This window comes from Anoplopoma fimbria, chromosome 17 (assembly GCF_027596085.1).
Source record: "Anoplopoma fimbria isolate UVic2021 breed Golden Eagle Sablefish chromosome 17, Afim_UVic_2022, whole genome shotgun sequence".
Classification (NCBI taxonomy): domain Eukaryota; kingdom Metazoa; phylum Chordata; class Actinopteri; order Perciformes; family Anoplopomatidae; genus Anoplopoma; species Anoplopoma fimbria.
In genome coordinates, this window is record NC_072465.1 from 13,420,289 (window position 1) to 13,444,110 (window position 23,822).

A 23,822-nucleotide genomic window follows, 5' to 3' on the forward strand; every position below is an offset into this window, starting at 1 on the left:
AACAGAAATATAGCTAAGTTAGTGTTAGCGAACTTTGGTTAACTTGATAAAAACAGTGACAGTAAAAGGTTAACGCACTTCGCTCAGTTCACTATTTTGTCCAAGGAGCCATGATTAGCCTGTATTAGTTTGATATATTAGTAATATGATAGATGGGCGAAGAATCACACTAGCTGTCTCTCTAGATTTAGCGAAGGTTGGCTAACGTTAGCATAACTATATGTTTGTTTGCCTGTTGATGGTCTTTCCTTGACATCTTGGATATAACCTTCAATCCACTTGCTGTATTTCTGTGTTTGGATTCGTTTGGAGATCTTTACAGACTTGTCTACCAATGTTTGGATGTTTCAACTCTTGGCTCGGGTGCAGTCGGATGTAAATATATCACAAAATATTTGTGAATGCTTCTGTGGGCAACTATTAAAATTGAGGCTGATGTGACCCATACCTATCTGTCTCTGTCTGCCTCTCTCTCTCAATCTCAACCCAACCATGGTCGCCCACCCAGAGCCAGGTTTTGCCCAAGGTTCACAACGCGTTAGAGGGGATGTTTTTTCCTTGCCACTGTTGCCCCAGTGCTTGCTCATGGGGAATGTTGGTTCTCTGTCAATTTATACTTGCTCTTTATTTTAAAAAAAAGGTCTTGATATAACTTCTGTTATGATTTGATGCTATATAAATAAATTGAATTGAATTTAAAAGATATGACTTCTGTGTACTGTAACACTCCTAACTTAAGCCTGATCCCATAGTCCCCTTAAACAACAGACCTTGCTGAATAGTGAGTACTGTTGTCTGTCATTGTATGTTTTTACTGTTGTGCTGTTGCATGTATGAGTGTCTGGCTTGTTAGTGCGGTGGAGAGAAAAGGGGGAAAAGCTCCAGGTAGGGTCTACGAAGACAAAGTTGTCCCAGGGTACTGCCAGACTAAGAGCGATTTACTGACCCTTAATGAATCGGCCAGCAAGGAGTTGACTTAGACTTAAAACCTTTATTGTTTTCAATTTGTGGCACAACACAGTAAACAATAAGTGTACTAGAACGTGAGTGGTGACTGGAACATCACCTCTCTTGAGGGGACAGAACTTGAGCTGATGCGGTAGGTTGAATGGTATCAACTAAATTGAATTGGGCTCACCTCCATGCATAGCAATGGTTCTAAAACCAAACTCCTGGAGAGTGGCTGGACTCGCCTCTAGAGTTGCCGGGAGGCAATGTTTTTTTCCATTCTAGATAAAAAGGTAATTGCTTTCCCCATATTGCTTCTATTTAATCGGTCACATCCTCAATTCCCAACAAACACTCTTACAAATTAGAAGCCATTATGCTAAGGTTACAGTAGCTATGCAAAGATCCCTTAACCAAATTGTTAGCAAAGCCACAATACCCTACCCATCATGGTGTGTTCATAGTCCCACCAAATATCAACTCAAAAGAAAAAAAAGAGACAGGTCAATGATGACTTACTCAAAAACCCACTTTCTGAAGTTTTGCAACCAAGCAAAAGTGAAAAATGACTATGACAATAGGTACTATGTATTTATTCAAAGTGATTTATGATAAAAGGTAATTAAGAAATGGAAAAAAGATAAAAGGCTAACAAAAATACATACATTTTGCTATAAGAACTGTGAAAAGAGGTACACTCACAAACATTTGCATGTGGCCTGAATGACTCCTGTAAGATGAAGATATGAAGATGAAAAATGAGTGTACAGACTGTAGAGCCCTCTGAGGCAAATTTGTGATTTTGGCTTGTACAAAATAAATTGAATTGAAGTGAAAGAATCGATCACAGCAAGATTCTTCCTCAGATAGCTCTACGGAAAATGTAATAAGTTGAGTTTTGACTCACCTTTGCTTTGAAGGCCATAAGTTTAAGGACCATCTCCACAGTGAAGAGCACAGTGAAAATCACGTTCAGCATGTCAGACAGGTAAGTTACGTGGTCTGACTGGTTACAGTGCTGTGGGTTAAAAAGGAACAGATTGAAAACTGGATGAATATAAAGTGAGTAGAGTAATTGTACTTGTATGTTAGCACCTGCTAAGATGACTTGTATATTAGCACCAGCTAACATACAAGTCATTTAGAAAGAGGTAAAGCAGCATTTGGGTCAGGACAACACAGCTGACTAACAGCTTTTTCCTAAAGTTTATTATGCCCTGTTCACGTTTGGACTAAAAGTAGCTTGGGGTTTGTTGCGTCTCATCAGACTGGAGCTTGAGCAAATCCTTTACATACTCATCTCAAGTCCTGATAGCATCCCCTAATACCAGTCAAACTTGTATTGATTTGGGATGCTGTTTACCGTGTCTTTTATAGATTTTCCAACATTTGCGCAAAGTGCTTTTACATAGCTTAGTTGGAGGCTCCTCTCCACTCTGGCGATGACATCACCACTCTAGGTCTGAAGATTCCATCCAATACACCCACATTATAAAATCTGAAAAGGTTTCCTGAAACTTAAACTCTGATGTCATGAAATCTGTGCTATTTATAAATATGCCCATTTGGCCCAATAAAGTCCAGAGTTTTGTTAACGTTTTAAACTTCAAATCATTTTTCTACGTCAAAGTATGGCGAGTCAGTCTGGGCCCAAAGTTGAGTGTCTTTATAGCTCTCTTCACGCCAAAAACGCAAAATAGGGTGGAGTCCTAAATTTGATCTAAAGTTAAATTATCTTACTTATGGTAATGATTTCTTATCGCAGAAGTTGAGTACCATCATTCTTTTTATACTAATTTATGGGTTTATGATTCATAATTTAATTATTATTAACTATTACATATGTTTATATTAATTCAATATTATTTATTCAAACTGCTACAAGCAATAATGCTACAACACCCATACTACTAATGAGTTAAGCAGTAAGGGTCTTCTTTAAACACTGCTCAAACCGATAATTTAAAAACTTTTCTGATATCATGCATGTAGGATGGTCTCAAAGAGACAGAAGTTAAAACAAACTGTTACAGACAAAGGGTGAATAGAGGTGCTGTAGCATGTATGAGAGAAACTAGAACATTTCAGATACATTTTAATTGTTGCTAATGATTGGTGCGTATCCCAATCATCAAAAAGGCCCATATTAAAAATGGTCAGCTTTGTCCATTTCTGCCTAGGGGACTGCTGAGTAACAGGTTGCTATGGTGATTATGGCCCCATGATGGAGTGGATAAGGGAGGGCAGATACACATGCACCACTCTTAGACAAGTCAGAGCAAGTTTAAAAGAGATTTTCAGCTCCATTCTTTACATTTTTTTTGTTGCCATTTTCACCAAACTGTGAGGCGAATCTTGCAGTAAAGTCATCGCACACCATTCCTGATCATTCTGCACATTTATTCTGAAGTTCCGTTTATTACACATTGAAATCATCATAGAAGAATCATTTTAATTACGCTTATGACACAATAGGTCTGCACATCTGGGCTTAAAACAGGCCCTGGTCTCAGAGAGGCGAATATCCAGAGAAATTATATATTATTACAATTTAAGTCAGTGGTCCAAACAGACAGGAGCACATAAAACCTTAACCCCTCTCTACTCTCTCACTTGTCTCTATCAGCAACATGATACATTTTTTGCCACACAACAAGTTTTGATCCCCACCATAAGACAAACAGACAGATAAATAGTCAAAAGGTGTGTTATATGTATGTGACGTGTGTTGTATTCATACCTGCATTCCCAGGCACATGGTGTTGAGCATAATAAGGAGGAACATAAGGTATTCAAAGTAGCAGGAGGTGACGATGTACCACACCTTATACTGGTAGGGGTTCTTGGGAATATAACATCGAAGTGGTCGGGCCTTAAGAGCATACTGCACACACTGGCGCTAGAGGGGTTAAAAAGAAGTTGGAGGGAGATGCAGAGCTTAGACAAAGTTAGTATGTGATGAATCAATGGATTTTTGAGGCCAATAGCAAAGTCAGGCGCTTGAAACTATACAACTGTACAATAACCTTTCAGATGATATTAGATTTATTTTATATAAACATTTATTTTGGCAAAGGACTCATAAACTTTTTATTAAAATCAAAACCTTGATTCTTGACATCCCTGAAAGAGAAAGTCCAATCTTAAATTCTGCTACAACCCTCCCTAGTGAGGGTTTACGTCTGTGTGAAGCTTTTGCTAGGACTACATATCTGGTCAGGGGACACAGTATGACCACGCTCAGCGAGGACATGCCAGAGCTGGAAGACCCTACAAGGATCCACTGTTGTTGGGTCTGTGAATCTGAACTGATCAATAGGACAGGGAAAAAAATAACCGGAGCCCAAATCATTAACCCTGCTTCTTTCAAGCAACCTTTCGATGCAAAATTGCTTTCAAAGTTGATAAAGATAATTTATTATTTATTTTGATACAACAATATAGTATTCAGTATAGTTAAAAAAGTAAGCAAGTTTTTATTTTATTGTCTACTTTTTCATGCATAAATTGTTGCCTTTACTCGGTATGAAAATCATGGCCAGAACGCACCAAATTGAACCCCAAAAGGTATGTTTTTGTCTTCAGCGTTTCACAGTTCTTTTTCAAGTTCAAGCAACAGCCCCTGAAAATGTCTGTGCATGTCCCTGCCGTTCAGTGTATGGAATGCAATGTGCGTGCAACTAGTAGTAGTAGATAAAAACAGAAATAGAATTTTACTACTGGAAAAAAACATTTGTTACTTTATAGTTAGTTTAAACATGATGTTAAGATTACAATTGTTTTATCCCATGCTCTCTTAATTCATTCCAACAATTTATGAATGGGGTTGCAGACTTTTTCTTTTATCTTTCTTGCACTCTCTTACTGACACCCACAAGGCTCCCTACAAATTGGACCTTTGCAAATAAAATATAAATGGAAGGCTAAAAAACTCAAGGAAAATAAGTTAAAATCCCCAGAAATATAACTTCCAAATGTGGCCCAATAAGTAGTTCTGCATTTAGCAGTGTCTGTAGGAGTACCACTGCAGGCCACAGCATTGTTAGCATTTGTTGGTGTGCTGCTCTGAGACGATACGCTACGGGGCAGCAAAAGAAGGGGCTGGTTTTGTTGCATGTGAACAGCGGACACAACATCAGTTTCATTTTCATTTCAAGTCATTTTCAACATAGGCCTACCTGGTTTTTGTCCAGCTCACAGTTCTTATACTCCTGCTCCCCTTGCTCCTGGAAGGTGACAATGACGAAGCCCACAAATATATTCATCATGAAGAAGGCGATAAGGATGAGGTAGATGATAAAGAAGATTGAGATGGCCACTCGATTGTTGTACATTGGGCCTTTATCCTCTAAGTTTGAATCAATGGCTTTATATAGTATCCTAGGAAAAGTAAAACACAAATTCACACACATGCAATATACAGACAGACAATAGAAAATACCCTGAATCAATTAAGAGTGGATTGCAGATGTACCGTTAACTAAACAATATATACAGTTGGTAGATACTGCTGAATTCTAAACCATAAATCCTGAAATGAATAGACCTTTCAATTGGAACAAAACAGATCATGACTCACTTTGGCCATCCTTCAAAGGTAGAAATGGTGAAGAGAGCCAGCATGCCATTGAGGATGTTGTCAAAGTTTAGTTCTGAGTTGGTCCATTCCCTCTTATGGACCTCCATTTCATGAAGTGCTCCTTCTTGGTACTTTATATACCAGCCTCTGAATTAAAGTGGAGGGGAAAGACAGAAAGGCAGAGCTACAGTTAAGATCACCATAACCAGCATTTCTGCAGGGTTTCCCAAGTTTAATTTTGAATACCACATACAATTACTTTTAGTACCTCTTTTACAGGCATACAGACCAAATCATTTATCAGTACTTTTCAGCTATATAACGGTCATTCCTAATAATATAATCAATTGAATTACTGTAATATGTACTTGGTGACAGAAAATGGATCGAGCTTAAATATAGATTTAAAATTTAAAATATTAATTTGATGACTTTTCCAATACATGTTGTAGTTTAAGCTTTAGGCTTTGCTGCTTGTAAATGGTAAATTAACTTGTATTTGTATAGCTCTTTTCTAGTCTTCCGACCACTACATGTCATCATTCACCCATTCACACTCATTCAAATCAAAATTCATACACCATTCATACATAGTGGAAGCAATAAGGGGTATAGTGTCTTGCCCAAGGACACATCGACAGGACTAACGGAGTCAGAGATCGAACAGCCAATCCTATGAGTGAAGGACGACCCTGCTCTATCATTGAGCAACAGTCTCCCCCAACAGTCTTTGCCTTAAGCAATATGAAGCTGCAAATCCTTAGATTTGGACTGCCGTCATGTCGTGAAGGCCCTATTGAAATTGCTCAGATAATTATTAGGGCCAGAGCACCAGCAACGTATTTCTGCCACGGAATGGCAGAATGGCGGAATAGGGCTTTATCATACTCGAAAACTCACCAAATTTGCCATGCTTATCAGGATCGGTGAAAAATTTTATATTTTATGGGTCCCAATGCTCTGCTATGCTCTCTAGGGCCCCCGGCAGTTACACAGGCCACACCCCTCACCTCACATGTAAGATTGATTTGAAATTTGACACACTTATCCAGTTCGATCTGCTCTATAAACAACGCGCTCCGCCTTCTAGATGTTTTACCATTTTGAATTTAGTGAATTTGCCGTCTTTTAACGAACAAAATTTATGTGATTGACTTCAAATTTGGTCAGCACAATCTAAAGACCTTTATGATTAAAAGTTCCCAAAATTTGCTTTCTCATGGAACGAGCTTGACGTGGCTTGGCGCCCATTTCGTGCTGATCTCCATGAAACAACAAGTTGTTGTAACTCCAAGGTACATTGTCCAATCTGCCTAAAATTTCTTAGGTATGATGCTGGTCCAGGTCTGAACACTTTTCCATGCCTACATTTTCACAGAGTCACAGCGGCACCTACTGGCAAAAGGAAATAACAAGTTTTATACATTGATGTACTCCTCCTAGCCAGTTGACCAGATCGCACTCAAATTTGGCATCTAACGAGAGCCTCCTTTCTACTCTTGCACTGTGCTGTTCTAAGGACTGTAGCCCAGCCTTTCTAACAAATGCTGAGGAGGTTCAACAGCAGTTAAAGCGCCTTAAGGCTAACAAGGCAGCAGGGCCTGATGGTGTCCATCCACGCACCCTGAATCTCTGTGCACACCTGCTGTGTTCAATCTTTTCTTTGTCTCTGTCTTCATCAAAAATCCCAGTAATGTGTACAACTTCTTGGTTAGTTCCAATTCCCAAGAAAAACAACGTGAGGAGTAGTTGTCTTACTAACCTTAGATCTTTAGCTCTGACGTCACACATCATTTTAAAGGGTGGTCCTGGGTCACCTAAATAGACAGGTCTCAGTCTTCCAAGATACCTTGCAGTTTGCATACAGGATGGGTGTACTTTTTATGCTCCACAGTCTTTATAGCCATCTTGTAACATCTGCCATCTCGCTAGGATTATGTTTTTCCACTTCTCTAGTGCTTTTAATACAATCCAACCCCACCTTTAAGCAAAAAAAAATATGACTTTTAAGCTGCACAATTCAACTATTGCTTGGGTCTTGCCTTTTGTCTCGACCACAGTTTGTCAGGCTTGATAAAAAACTGTCTGACACTGTCTTTACTAAAACTGGAACACCACAGGGAACGGTTTTATCCCCCTTTTTATTCTCACTTTATACCACTGACTTTAGGCATAGTCAGGAGCAGATGCTCCCTGTTTCATTGGTGAGGAATATCCCCACCCCCTACAAGTTTGCCCCGCCTCCTTTCATAACTGCCTTTTTCCATCTAAAAAACATTTTTCATGGCACATCAACCAAAGTCCTAAATAAACTCCAATACATCCAGGACTCTGCTGCTCGTCTGCTCACCCACTCCCGCTCCCGTGATCACATCACCCCTGTTCTTCAGAATCTCCACTGGCTTCCTGTCCCACAACGGATCCAATATAAAGTCCTGCTCCTCACCCACAAAGCCCTCCATAATCAGGCCCCCTCCTACCTCACCGATCTGCTCCATCACCACACTCCCGTCGGCTACGCTCCTCTGATGTCACCCTCCTATCTCTGCCAGTCAGGACCAAGCACCGGACATGGGGCGACAGAGCCTTCTCCATAGCTGCCCCCTCCCTCTGGAACTCTCTCCCCAAACACATCCGAGACTGCAATGATCTTTCAATGTTCAAATCAGAAATCAAAACTCACCTCTTCAAAACTGCTTTTAATGTCTGACTAATGCTGTGTTTTAAGTTTTAAGTTTTTAGTGTGTAGCTCTTAATGATGATTTTAAATGTCTGTAAAGCGTCTTTGAGTACTCTGAAAAGTGCTCTATAAATAAAATGTATTAACAAATGAACCATTTTGTCGTATTATCATGTCTGAAATATCATTCCACTCAGCAGAGACTCTCGTTGCATTGGTGAGGATAAGCCCCGTCCCCTGTCAGAACACATTATGACCACTTTCATTGATGTGGGTCATCCACGCCCAGCGTGGGAGCGGTGTCCCATGGTCACAGACATCAGACAGCATCACGCCAGTACCCCCGACGTGCGCAGAGTGCGAGGGCCCGATCATCGCTGCTTGCAGCTTTAATATAGTAAAGTAGTTGTTTCACTAAATGAAATGGTAGTGAAATGTTTACACATGGTATTTTATAATTGTAGGGTATAGTATCATGGTACAGCTGTACCATTGAAATGCAGTGGCAGGGCATTTTGGTCTGACAGCAAATTCTATCTACTAATGAAAACCTTAGGTGCGGTTAAAAGCCCTGGTAAAAGCTATTGTAAACTTTTCCTAATTTAAATGAAAAATTATTTTGTCTAATATGCTATGTTGACTGAATGTTTTGTCTAATTTAGTTAATTGAAGTTAAAAGCACTGTGAATTACATTGCCTTCAAATAGTTTTGTACAGAGGATTAAAAATATCAAAAACTGAGGCCCAAAGAAACATTACACAGCATCACTGATCTAATAACACAATTAAGTGCTTACTTGCATGTTTCCTCCGTCATTTTGTCAGGATCTGTGCAGGCATAGAACTTGCCCTGGGAAGACAGGAAGTGTCTTCATGAGAAGGCAGACAGACAAATGTTTACATTACCCAATACAGTGCTAAGCAACAATTTTCCATTTTATTTCTTTGTCTTCTCACTTTGAAAAGTTGTACTCCAATGCAGGCAAACATGAAGTCCAGTAGCATGGTGACCAGTACAATATTTCCAATGGTCTTAACAGCAACAAACACACACTGGACGACATGCTACAAAGACAGAGATATAATAGATGAGACATCAGGCTAGTATTGGGCCATTCAAAACTGCAACGTTATCAATAGAAAACTCATACCTTGAGTCCCTTTGCTCTGTTGATGGCCCTCAGGGGCCGAAGTACCCTTAACACCCTGAGAATCTTCACCACAGATATGGCACTGGATCTAGAGAACATAAACAGAGGCACACTGTATTTACTGATGTTCATTTTATGGCAATATATTGTTGCTTATTCTACTAGTGTGATAATGGCACATGGCAACAACATGAAGATAAAGAATAGAGCTCTTTGTATGAGGTCAGTCGGTAAATTTCTAGTCTCCACTTACTCCATGCCCATTGAGAGGAGAGATACACTGACCACCAGAAGATCCAAGATGTTGAAAGAGTTCCGACAGAAAGACCCTTTGTGAAGAATTGCACCATAGGTTGTCATCTGAAAAATAATACTTGTTATCCATTATGAACACCACAACTGTAAGAAAAATGTCCTGCTGTAGGTACTTCATATAGCTTATAAATTTCAAATACGGGAGAAAGCCGAAGCAAAATGTTACCAGACCGAGGGATATGATCTAAATCCAACTACAACGTAGTCCGACTGCTGCAATTTAATTAGAAATAATATGAAATGCCAAAATATTACATGGTGCATCTTAAACTCTTAACTGCTGAATGGTGCATTAATCTATTGAAACTTAACTAAATTGATAAACGTCAAACATCAAATTGAATTGGGTAACATTAAACAGAATTGGTTAACATTAAACAGATCGTCACCGATCCTTTGTGGTTTGATTTCCTCCATAAATTATACACCTTTCATCATTGTATTAATTTATTCATCCCTTATTCATTATTTTGTATCCTTTATTCTATTACTTGTCTGTTTAGTAGTTGTGTAGTTAAAAGTTCAATTAATATCTCATAACATCTCAAGAATCCATAAAAACCCTGAGATGAGAATCAACTGATTCATTTTTTTAATGTTTTCCCTGTATTTACCAAATTGGGTGGCATCCTAAATTGAATCTAATGTTAAATTATGTTATTCAAAGTAATTGTGGCTTATGTCAGTGAATGCCATAACTGTCCTTTAACTTTTACAGCAAGTTATTCTGAAAGTTTTGACATATGTAGGTACTTCCTTATATTTGTAACCATGTAAGTGGCAAATGAAAGGACATCACAACATGTAGTGTATAAAAAAATTCTGTTGCAACTCAAATCTCAAGAGATTGTTGCTTTTAACTACGTGTTTGTGTGCGCACAACACTGCCTTGTTTGGTTGTGTAAGTAGTCAGAAAGTAAGGGGATGCGTACACAAACAGATGGTCAAAAAGCAAGCGTATCTCTACCCTTAGAGTCTGTGGAAATTTATTTGAATGGTGAACATCATTCTTCCAAAAGAGTAGGTTGAGTAATTTTTGTTGAGATCAAGTGACTGAGAAGTCCATAGCCAATGATTAACATCATTTTCATCATAATTTAGTGAGCCTCCATAACCTGTAACAAAGCATCATGAGTCACTATGTTTCTCCACACCTCTTTGGGTTTTTTCTTTAATTTGTCACCCATCTGTATCAACAACATTAACTTTGGTACATGTAATTACCTTGAGCACAATTTCCGCTGTGAACACCGAAGTGAAGACTATATCAGCATAGGCCAACACCTAAAAATGTCACATTATTTGTAATATCAATAACAATATCATATCTATACTTAATGCTGACAATGTTAATGAAAATTGTAATTGTTCAATCGCAATGCAACTTAAACATTTAAATAACAGTGGGAGAGACAATGTACTTGTCACCTGGTTCCTGAAGGACATGGGGTCAATGGGATCCTCAGCGGCTAAAGAAATAGATGACAGTAGGATGAAGAGGAGGATGATGTTGGTGAAAGTAGTTGCATTGATAATACGATGGCAGAGCTTCCGGAACCTGAAATAGTTAAAGGACATAAAAAGAACTTGTGAAATTCCTCCAGGAGGCAAGGATACATTTCAAAAACTTCTAGGAAATTGTGACTGTGCTGTAGGAGTAGTACTATCCATTGCCCTTGTAACCAGGCCATGATTAACTATCAGAGCATAAAGACAACTTAAAGAAGAACTAAATGTAGACCTCCTGAAATACACACTGTCTTAAACAAGAAAAGATCAGGAAGTTCCAAAGACATGCTGGTGAAAATGACCAATGAGCTTCTGAATTCACATTAGACAAAAGACTTGTCTTTTAGACCTTAGTGTCATATTCGACACCAATGACCATCACATCATTTTACAGAGACCTGAACATTTGATTGGCATTAAAGGAACCGCACTAAACTGGTTTAAGTCCTGTTTATCAGTTAAATCCCAGTTTGTATGTGTAAATGATGTATCCTCCATGCACACCAGTTTGTCACAGAGTTCCTCAAGGTTCTGTGCTTGCACCAATTCTGTAACCTCAAATATGTTTCCTTTAGGTAATATTATCTTGCCCTGCTACTCCCAGGAACTACAGACCACCCAGATACCAACAAGAAAGTCAAAGGAACTCTACCTCCCAACCCCCTGCGGTACAACGTCCCCAGCAGCACTCTGTCGCCTTCCTATATCCCAGCCTCCTGCTCCACCCAGCTACAGAAGACCCCCCCATCACCAACAGATGACCTACGCATCTGTGATGACCAGTCCTCCCCTTCTCCTATCCACTATAACAATGACTGAACAAGGAGCCATCAAAGACATGATCCACATCCTTTGTAACAGACTGCTGCAAACATGAGGTACAGAGATACAATGCCTATAAAAAGCATTCACCCCCGTGGATGTTCCACCCTTTTGTTGCTTTTATACATGAAATCATGGTCAGTATAATTTGGCTAAGAATTTGCAAAAAAAACCTCTTTAATATCAAAGGGAAAACAGATTTTTACAAAATAATGTCAATTAATTAAAAATATATAAGGTAAAGTAAATGTTTGCATAAATATTCACCCCCTTCAGGTGAGTATTTAGTAGATGCACCTTTGGCTGCAATCACAGCACTGAGTCTGTGTGGATATGTCTCAATCAGGCTGGCACATCTGGACACTGCGATTTTTCTCCATTCTTCCTTGCAAAACAGCTCAAGCTCTGTCAGGTTGCTCGGGGATCGGGCGTGAACAGCTCTTTTCAAGTCCAGCCACAAATTCTCGATTGTATTGAGATCTGGACTTTGACTTGGCCACTCCAGAACCTTCACCTTGTTGTCTTTGAACCATTTCTGTGTAGCTTTTGCTGTATGCTTGGGGTCGTTGTCTTGCTGGAAAATAGATCTTAGTTCTCTTGCAGAATGAGTCAGATTATCCTCCAGGATTTGGCGATATTTTTTTGCATTCGTGTTCCCCTCTACCTTTACAAGCCTTCCAGGGCCTGCTGCTGAGAAGCATCCCCAGAGCATGATGCTGACACCACCAATGCTTCACGGTGGAAAGTGGTGTGTTTGTGGTGATGTGCAGTGTTTGGTGTTCGCCAAACATAGCGTCTAGTCTGATGGCCAAAAAGCTCAATTTTTGTCTCATCAGACCAAAGAACCTTCTTCCAATTGACCCTGGAGTCTCCCACATGCCTTTGGGCGAATTCCAGGCAAGATTTCATATGAGCTTTTTTCATCAGTGGCTTTCTCTTTGCCACTCTCCCATACAGCTTCGACTGGTGAAGAACTCGGGCATGAATCGTTGTGGTACCTGGACCGTAGTCGTGCCTCCTGCTGTGAGCCGACTGACACCCACTGCTACTTCGATTATTATTATTAATCACATTACTATCCCTATTTCATAATTACAATTCTACTATAATAATTGCTGCTGTTATTATAAGTAGTCTTAATTGTTTTTTTCCTTCGTTACTCTGCTTACTACTCTTATTATATGAATCATTTATGTCATATACATTGAATGTGTTGTATCTCTGTTATGCTGTTCATTCTGTACACATGACATATATTGCATTCTGTCCATCCTGGGAGAAGGATCCCTCCTCTGTTGCTCTCCCATAGGTTTCTTCCTTTTTTCTCCCTCTTAAAGGGGTCTTTTAGGGGAGTTTTTCCTGTGCCGATATGAGGGTTCCGGGACAGAGGATGTCGCATGTGTGCAGATTGTAAAGCCCTCTGAGGCAAATTTGTAATTTGTGATTCTGGGCTATACAAAATATACTGAATATTGAACACGTCACCATTTTTCTCAGTAAATATATTTCTAAAGGTGCTACTTACATGACATTTTAACCAGATGTCGGTAACAACCCCAGTAATCCATACATACAAAGAACCAAACAACCAAACAAAAAAGTTCAGAAATTAAGTTATGTGTAATAAAATGGAATGACCCAGGGAAAAAGTATTAAACACATGAAGAAAGGGAGGTGCAAAAAGGCATGGAAAGCCAAGACACCATCTGAAATCTGTCAGTAATTAGAAAGCAATCCTGCCCCTTGTCAGTGCAAATTAATATCACCTGGTTCAGTTCCAACTGATGGCCTATAAAAAGGTGTCTCATTACCAAGGTCTCTCATGACCTTTGCAACCTTATTGTTGCAAAACATACTGATGGCATTGGTTACAGAAGGATTTCTAAACTTCTGAATGTTCCAGTGAGCACTGTTGGGGCCATAATCCAGAAGTGGAAAGATAATAATTTCACCATAAACTGGCCACGACCAGGTGCTCCTCGCAAGATTTCTGACAGAGGAGTGAAAAGGATTATCAGAAGAGTTGTCCAAGAGCCAAGGACCACTTCATTAGCAGTGAAGAAATGCACTCAACCACCGTGGCCTGTATGCACGCTCACCACGCAAGACTCCATTGCTGAAGAAAAAGCATGTTGAAGCTCTTTTAAAGTTTGCTGGAATGGCCCAGCCAATCACCTGACTTGAATCCAATAGAAAATCTATGGAAAGAACTAAAGCTCAGAGTTCATAGAAGAGGCCCACGGAACCTTCAAGATTTGAAGACTGTTTGTGTGGAAGAATGGGCCAAAATCACACCTGAGCAATGCATGCGACTAGTTTCTCCATACAAGAGGCGTCTTGAAGCTGTCAATACCAACAGAGGCTTTTGTACGAAGTATTAAATAAATTCCAGTAGGCGTGTTCAAATTCTTTTTCCCTGTGTTCCCATTTTATTACTATAACTTAATTTCTGATCGTATTTGTTTTGTTTTCTTTGTATGTATGGATTACTTGGGTTGTTACCGACATCTGGTGAAAATTTCATGTCAATAGCACCTTTAGAAATATATTTACTTAGAAAAATGGTGACGTGTTCAATACTTATTTTACCCGCTGTATGTCTCTTTCAAAACTGTAAACAAAAAAACTGGTTTGACAGTGAATGTAAAAAAAGAGAAACACTTAAGACAGCTATCAAACCAAAAACAAAGAAACCAACATGGCCCATCACTTCAACATGAATACTTTGAAACCTTAAAACAGTACAAACAAACCATAAGACAAAATAAATTCCACCACATTAACCAAACGCTTCAGGAAATTGAAAACGCAGTAGAGGTCAGTTCTGGGACATGTTGAACAGTTTAGAACCAACAAAACCGAAACAATTAAAAATACAAGATGTAGATATCTGGGAAATCTACTTTAATGACCTCTACAAAAGTATCCTACTTGTAGATCTGAATATAAATAAAATGTTAATAAAAACAAAGTTAGACAACCTTGTATGAGGAAGAAAAACAAAATCCATTGGACCACCCAATTTTGCAAAAAGAGTTAACAGATAAACTCCTAACTCTACATTCAAAAAAAGTGTGGGGGTAATGAAATGCTGAAGAACAGTACCCCTGAGTTACAAACAGCAACTGTTAAACTGTTCAACATGGTGCTGACTGCTGGCTGCTTTCCTGATTCCTGGAACCAGGGGCTGATCAGCCCAATCTTAAAAAATGTAAATAAATCAGACCCAAATAACTACAGAGGGATCTGTTTTGACAGCAACCTTGAGAAATATTCTGTAGTATCTTGAATTCCAGGATATTATTTGTGTTTATTCAAGCAAAAAACATACTTCGGAAATGTCAAATTGGCTTGCTCTGAAATTACAGAACCTCCGATCATATATTCACTTTAGACACTTTAATTTACAAACAATAGGAAAATATTTGGATTCCATTTTGCATGAAGGATAATAGATGGTAAGATATATGACCGAATCAAATGTATGTACAGTGACAACCAGTATGCTGTGAAAATGAACAGTCAAAGAACAGAGAATTACTCAAGAACGCGGTGTAAAGCAAGGATGCTGTCTTGGTCCAACATTATTCAACCTGTATATACATGAACTAGCAGAGCAGTTGGAGCGTTCAGCAGCTCCAGGCCTCACACTCTCAGACAGAGAGATTAGATACCCGCTATATGCAGATGACGTTATCATTATGTTGTCCCCAACCAGAGTTGGGCTTCAACATCACCTGACCATCCTGGACCAACACTGTCAACTGGGCCTTGGATGTAAATTTAAAGAATTTTAAATCATGATCTTTCAAAACAAACCCAAATGTCTTGAAAACAAATACCATTTAACTTTGACAGCCAAATGAAACACTTGAAAAATATAGTTACCCTGGTCTGACTATATCTGTATGAGGGAATTTTAAAATGGCAATAAATACACTCAAAGAAAAAGCATGCAGGACAATGTATGCATTAAAAATCAACATAAACATTCCAATTAGAGTCTGGACAAAAATATTTGATAATGTCAATGGAAGTGAGATCTGAGGCCACTCAATAGATTGGAGCATTACTCATGGGACAAACATCCAAAAGAGAACCTGCACACTGAATTATGTTGAAGAACCCTAAACATTCAAAGAAAAACACCAAACAATGCCTGCCAAGCAGAGATGGGACAGTTCCCATTGCTAGTGAATATACAGAAACGGACAATGACATTTTGGACACATCTAAATAGAAGCCCAAAAAATCTATACTCGCCCAGGAACTGAACCCTGAAAACAGTCAGCTGATGGTGAAGCTAACTAACCAGGCTCCCAACAGCACTGATTCAAAACAGCAACACAGAATAAAATTAATTATGAATTAGTCAAAAGATCTATATTTTGTATATTAGAGAAATGAAACAAAAAGCCAAAGACTTAATTGTTACTTGACCCTAAACAGAGAATATAAAATTGGCTAAATATCTGCACTGTGTCAGAGACAGAAAACAGAGACTGATCCTGACCAAATACAGGCTCAGTGACCAACAATTGGCAGTAGAGACAGGAAGACACTGACAGAGATGCAATTCCTCCACCACTGCCATAATTCTCTGCAGAGAGAGAGAGAGAGAGAGAAATTGAAAAACAAACAAAGAGAGAAAGAGAGAGACAGAGAAAGAGAGATGAATTGAAAAACAAACAGAGATAGAGAGAGAGAAAGAGAGAGGAATTGAAAAATAAACAGAGGGAGAAAGAGAGAGATAGAGAGAAAGAGAGATACATTGAAAAACAAACAGAGTAAGAGAGAGAGAGAGATACATTGAAAAACAAACAGAGATAGAGAGATAAATTGAAAAACAAACAGAGAGAGTAAGCGAGAGAGAGAGAGGACAAATTTTCACCAGATGTCGGTAACGACCCAAGTAATCCGTACATACAAAGAAAATAAAACAAATAAGATCAGAAATTAAGTTATAGTAATAAAATGGAATGACACAGGGAAAAAGTATTGAACACGCTTACTGGGATTTATTTAATACTTTGTACAAAAGCCTTTGTTGGTCATGACAGCTTCAAGACGCCTCCTGTAGGGAGAAACTAGTCGCATGCATTGCTCAGGTGTGATTTTGGCCCATTCTTCCACACAAACAGTCTTCAAATCTTGAAGGTTCCGTGGGCCTCTTCTATGAACTCTGATCTTTAGTTCTTTCCATAGATTTTCTATTGGATTCAAGTCAGGTGATTGGCTGGGCCATTCTAGCAGCTTTATTTTCTTTCTCTGAAACCAATTGAGAGTTTCCTTGGCTGTGTGTTTGGGATCATTGTCTTGCTGAAATGTCCACCCTCGTTTCATCTTAATCATCCTGGTAGATGGCTGCAGATTTTTATCAAGAATGTCTAGGTACATTTTTCCATTCATCCTTCCTTCAATTATATGAAGTTTGCCAGTGCCGTATGCTGAAAAACAGCCCCACACCATGATGTTCCCACCTCCAAACTTCACTGTTGGTATGGTGTTTTTGGGGTAATGTGCAGTGCCATTTGACCTCCAAACATGGTGTGTATTATGGCATCCAAAGAGTTCAATTTTGGTCTCATCTGACCAGACTATATTCTCCCAGTATTTCACAGGCTTGTCTAAATGTTGTGCAGCAAACTTTAAACATGCTTTTTCTTCAGCAATGGAGTCTTTACATTACATTACATTACAGTCATTTAGCAGAGTCTTGCGTGGTGAGCGTGCATACAGGCCACGGCGGTTGAGTGCATTACTTATTGTTTTCTTTGAAACAATTGCACCTGCTAATAAAGTGGTCCTTGGCTCTTGGACAACTCTTCTAATAATCCTTTTCACTATCTTGCGAGGAGCACCTGGTCGTGGCCGGTTTATGGTGAAATTATTATCTTTCCACTTCTGGATTATGACCCCAACAGTGCTCACTGGAACATTCAGAAGTTTAGAAATCCTTCTGTAACCAATGCCATCAGTATGTTTTGCAACAATAAGGTTGCGAAGGTCTTGAGAGAGCTCTTTGCTTTTACCCATCATGAGATGTTTTTTGTGTGACACCTTGGTAATGAGACACCTTTTTATAGGCCATCAGTTGGAACTGAACCAGCTGATATTAATTTGCAATGACAAGGGGCAGGATTGCTTTCTAATTACTGATAGATTTCAGCTGGTGTCTTGGCTTTCCATGCCTTTTTGCACCTCCCTTTCTTCATGTGTTCAATACTTTTTCCCTGGGTCATTCCATTTTATTACACATAACTTAATTTCTGAACTTATTTGTTTGGTTTTCTTTGTATGTATGGATTACTCGGGTTGATCATCTGGTGAAAATTTCATGTAAATAGCACCTTTAGAAATATATTTACTGAGAAAAATGGTGACGTGTTCAATACTTATTTTACCCGCTGTATATATATATATAGAGAGAGAGAGAAAGAGAGAGAGAAAGAAATAGAAAGATAGAGAAAGATATATATATATATAGAAAGAGAGGGAGAGAGAAGAAACAGAAAGATAGAGAAAGATTGATTTCCAGACCCTTTAAAGGAAGGTAGTCAATCCAGGTTTCACCAAACTGTCTAAAAACAAACTGCAGCGCATTAAAAAGGCTATAGTGTTTTGCATTCATAAAAACAGTGAAAAATAGTCTCCACTGCCCCACAAAATGGACACTGACTTGAAACAGAAGGGTTAATAACAGAGATAAAAGCATTGACTGAAAAAGCACCATGTAAAATCCTCCACTCTAAATCTGCAGTTCTCTTTTTAATGGAAGGTTTGTATGGACTTTATTTTGAATGTGAATATGAATGTATATCAGCTTTAATGGTCATGTGCATATAGATACATATATACACAAAATTTCCCTTCTGCATTTAACCCATCCCTGCTAAGAAGGAGCAACTTGAGGTTTGGTGTCTCGTTCAAGGACACCTCGGCATGTTGGCTGTAGAGGCCAGGGTTCAAACCACCAACCTTGTGGTTGCAGGACGAGCGCTCTACCTCGTGAGCTACAGCTGACCCAATTTCGGAGTCACACTCCAAAATACTTAAACCCGTCATTTTTCCAGGTCAGCCCCCTGTCAGACTGGGTAGACCCCCCCTCCTGCTCCCCACTGACAGTGCTTCACTTTTTTCCCAGTTAACATTTGCACTAAGACCTCCATTTATTTTCAATACACTCTCAATGTCTTGCTACAAAACCTTGATCATAGCTATGCGATCTGGGCTGAGGCCGAAACTCTCCAGAGGCTTCCAGAAGTAAAGGTGTTCAACCCAGTCAAAAGCCTTTTCCTGGTCTAGAGCAAATGAGACCAGTTTTAATGCCCAAAGAACTAGAAATGTCCAAAATATCTTGTCCACATTGTCCAGGATGGACCTACGAGGCACACAGTAGGTCTGGTCTTGGTGGATCACTTGGTCCATCACCTCCCTCAGACGGTTTGCCAGCACTTTGGACAGTATTTTATAGTCCAAGCAGAGAAGAGACACAGGACGACAATTTTTGATCCCTTATAGATCTCCTTTTTTGGGTAAAAGAGTTACAACCGCTCTCCTACAACTTAGCGGCAGCAACATGTCTTTAAAACTCTCATTATAAACAGTTCAAAGATCCTCACCCCTCTTGCTTCAGAACTCTTTGTAGAAGTCTACAGGAATCCCATCGATACCATGGGTCTCCCCCCCTCCATGCCCTGCAGTGCCATATACATTTCCTTTGACCAGGGGACCCTCCAACCCGGTGTTCCCGTCCTCTGGGACTTACGGCAGCCCTCCGCAGAAGGATTCAAATACCACATTGTTCTCAGTGCAGCTCGGTGCAGCTCAGAGCATGAATAAACCTGCTCTGCCTATCCCTTTTTTCCAGCCCGAAAAAGAACTTGGACGGGGATAAGAGCAGATTTCTTTATATTTGAGATCTTTAATGTGATCTTGATTTCAAGTGGATTCTGCTAAACTCAGCAGCTCAACAATTTAATTTCCAGGTCTTTTTTTATAGATCTGGTAATGTCCTGTGTGACATTAAGAGTGTACTGCTGACAGAGCTGCTTTATCTCAACCTTCCAAAAATCCCACCACAGTTTTTAAGATTTCAAATCATGTTTTATGCCCTTAAAGCCACTCCAAAAAAACCCAACTAAAAACATCATTCAATTTTACATCACATAAAAGAGCCGTGTTAAAATGCCAGTATGCGCTACTAGACTTTAAGTTAGTGAAAAAAAAGTTGCAAATAACCAGAGAGTGATCAGTAAAAACAACACTGAAAAATAAAACCTGTCTTGGCCAGGGAAATTAAATTCCCTCTAAAGTGAGCCCAAGTATATGGTCTTTTGATGCACTAAAGACAATATACTTGGGCGAGATTCCAAGGGATTTCCGTCTATAAAATAATTTTCAGTGCAGTTAAAAGCTCCTCCTAAAAAAAAATCCTCAACAATCACTCCACTTAAAACGGTGCTTAAACAGTAGCATACACGTTCATTAAAACAAAGTAAAAATGTGCAAACTCACCACCAACAGTCTGCCCTCCACCACCTGCTCAACCTTGAAAGACTCTGGTGCAAAGGTCTTTGAGAAGAAGATGCCCACCCCTGCACTGGTTGTGCCCATCACTTTTACTCCCTTCATGTTCTTAGTTTTTTGTAAGAACACTTATTTTACCCACAATGTACCCTCTACTGATCTTATGCCTTCAACCCTGGAGTAGGATTCACTGTCATCAGCAGAGTACTCCTCCATATTGGACCAAGACGCTGCTGCTCCTCTCCAGCCTGATGAGACTTTCTTAATCTGGGACACTACTTTCCCCTGTCTAGAAGCTCCCAGGTCAGTGTCCCGTCTCTGATAAACGAGGGAACATTAGACAGAGTGACTTAAATCGCCGGTGTGGTGAAAGGCAGAACCTGTTCGCCACCACCGTGTTTGCTTTCTCTACATTATCCACAAAAATAACCACAGCATTGTTCGGACGAGCAGCAGACTTCACGCTGCTGTGAGTAACAACCTTCCCCACGGCCAGGCTGCAGTCTTCCACAAAACAAGAGAAACCCAGGGCGATCCTAATGCTTTTATTCCTTGTCAGCTTGGAGAAGTCCATTGTGGCATTTAGCACGTCGACCAGCATGCACTATTTACAACATTAACAAGTAAAGAAAAAGATCACTATCAATCGCTCTCAGACAAACGCTCCGCAGATTCACCACTCTTTCCACTTGGAGAGAGCAGGGCTAGGATAGCCACAGTGTATCAATGTAATAAGGTTTTCTAGGCAGCTGTTGACTTGGAACATTAAAAACAATCACCAATGCAAAATTATTGATGTTATATTCTACATATAAGCTTTTTACTGAAAAAAAATATATTATGACATAACCTCTTTGTAATCTTCAACAATTGGTTCATTAACTATAATATAATAAATAAATAAAAATCAGTGACTGTAATGGATTACAATCACATTTATTTTGCAATTTAATGATGCAATGTGGTTACATGTAACTAGTTTCACCCCAACACTGTAAAATAAAGAGAAGTGCATCCGAACCAAACCAAATAAAAGAGGGGGTAAGGTGCGGGGTCAGAGCCAGCAATGGAGTTAGAGAAGGAGTAATGGGGAGGGCTGATCTCTAATGCATTCTAGATGGGCTCGCTATGTGAAGCTCAGGGTAAGTCACAAACCTTTAGGCTAGGAGCCAGACTTTTGTCACTCTATCAATTCCTGACATCAGAGCAGATAAGAGTTACCCTGTTGAAGCTCGGCGGCCAATCAAATTAGTTAAAAGACAGCTTGTGAGCTTGAAACTAGCGTGTATAGTGTTAATATTAATATAATGAAAAGTATAACAAACATGCTGTTTGTGCGTCTGTAATTTATTGTCAATGGGTGGTGTCAGGATTAAATATCATTTGACATTATTATCATTTTCTTCACTTTAGGACAGAAAAACTATAGTTATACCACTTGTAATTATAAGCCCCACCCCACTTTCATTGAATTGTAATTTTTATAATTCCGACCCAACAATCACCAGTATCATACTTGTTCTGAGGTCCGAAGATGAAAAACGAACTGGCTTCTGGCATCGGCACCGCTTCCTCCTTCAACTGCAGATCTGCCATTGGACGAGGTCTAGGGCTTTCTGGGATCTCAGGGTCCTCTTCCTCATCATCACCTACCCAACAAAAAGGGTGAGGGTTTAGCAGAAGCCTTACTTACCTCTGAGTTTGGAATCGTATAATTAGTGCAGTATGGAGGCACTGGGAATTACCAGGAAAGTCTGCTGGAGGGAAAGGGTCCTTGATCTCATTGACATTGGACTCAAACTCATCGATTTTGAGCTGCAGATTTGAAAAAATATAATTGAAAGGATATGATATTGTTTAATTTACATTGTGGATGAATACTCTTGGATGCCTCACCTTGGCAGTTGTAGGGATGCCCTCTACACCCTTGGCCCTTTGCTCAGCCAGCTTCTTTGCCAGATTTGCTTTCTCCTCTGACGCCTTGTCAGGCATGTTGGCCCTTTAAACGAACACAGTGTTTGATTAAACTGGGTGTGGGATTATGGAATTAAAAAAGATAAATTCAGTATTTTACAACTTGAATCATAATGTTAACAACTATATGTTACATATTGTAATTGTAAACCATATTGTACATCATCCTTTTAGGAAGTATGGACAAGAGTGTGCTTCATGGAAATGGCTTTTCTGCAGGGTTGAAGTTGTTTTTTGTTTCCAATATAAATCACCCAACTTCCCATGCCAGACTGATTGAACAGTGCATCCAGGTCAAACTGCAGGTTGAACACGCAAGTAGCCCTACAATGGAAATTAAGTAACTTAAGTCTGACATCAGCTTTTCTGTGTGAGCAAACACACTGATTTAGAGGCAGGCTGACTGGTCTGAGGCACATGGGTGTTTTGACTCAAGGCCTCCAGCTGTGTTTACCTATACACGGACAGAGTGGAGGGGCCAATGTCAACCTAATGTCCCCTAGGGACTCACCTGGCTCCCATCATTACATTATTTCACCCACAATATAAGTAATATATAATAAGCGATTCATTCTCTCTCAAATTCAGTAAATTTAGTGATCCAGTGTTTTACAAATTGGGATTAGAAAGAAATTAAAAATCATGAGTTTGTCAAATAGGGTTGTCTTGCAGCAGCTGAATCTGATCTGGGCTTGTATGTGTTACTCTTCTCAGATTTGTGTTTATGAAGGATCCTAAACAGTGACTAATGAGTCAAATGCTTTTAGTATACGGTAGGACCAAAAGATTTTAAGAAAGGTCTAAGTATGATTCTTCAGTCATGACTGCAGTGACTCCTCATGTTTGGAATGGAAAAGACTTGAATTATATCTACCCACATTGCTTTAACACTCCCACTTACAAATTATCATGGCTATTCAACATAAATATGTTGTGTCCCCCAAAGTGTGAGAAAAGACCACACTGCTCCATCTATCTGAAAACATGGGTTCCTAGAAAACTGTCAAATTTGCAGCTCCATATGAAATCCTATAAGGCGTTGTTTAACAAAGAACCTCCTCCAGCTAGATGACCATTTGCGCCCAGAATAGCCAGTCAATCTACCTTGTTGTCTGCAATTGTTATTTCCTCTCTATCAACCAACTTTTGTTGGCTGCAAAAACCAACACAAAAGCTTTTGTGAACTCACACCATCAGACGATGTGAAGACGATAAACATTTTCACATTACATTCATTAAACTGTAAAAACAAAAAAAAGTAAATGGGGCGAGCTGCAGCCTCTCATAATTCCCCCTTCTGACAAAAGACCTATGC

The 23,822-nt window shown here is 39.4% G+C and overlaps 1 protein-coding gene across 1 annotated transcript in view; it reads right to left on the bottom strand.

Moving 5' to 3' along the window:
* The window catches only part of LOC129105522 (dihydropyridine-sensitive L-type skeletal muscle calcium channel subunit alpha-1-like), a 99,546-nt gene that overhangs the window by 47,700 nt on the left and 28,024 nt on the right, over positions 1-23,822 (bottom strand). Inside the window, exons 15-27 of the mRNA XM_054616595.1 lie at positions 22,430-22,532; positions 22,279-22,348; positions 22,050-22,182; positions 11,102-11,231; positions 10,898-10,957; positions 9,612-9,718; positions 9,359-9,446; positions 9,165-9,272; positions 9,005-9,057; positions 5,528-5,674; positions 5,127-5,328; positions 3,689-3,847; positions 1,856-1,966 (exon numbers count right to left, since the gene is read on the bottom strand). Coding sequence (XP_054472570.1) covers positions 1,856-1,966; positions 3,689-3,847; positions 5,127-5,328; positions 5,528-5,674; positions 9,005-9,057; positions 9,165-9,272; positions 9,359-9,446; positions 9,612-9,718; positions 10,898-10,957; positions 11,102-11,231; positions 22,050-22,182; positions 22,279-22,348; positions 22,430-22,532 — 1,471 coding nt within the window. The remainder of the gene's footprint in view (positions 1-1,855; positions 1,967-3,688; positions 3,848-5,126; positions 5,329-5,527; positions 5,675-9,004; positions 9,058-9,164; positions 9,273-9,358; positions 9,447-9,611; positions 9,719-10,897; positions 10,958-11,101; positions 11,232-22,049; positions 22,183-22,278; positions 22,349-22,429; positions 22,533-23,822) is intronic.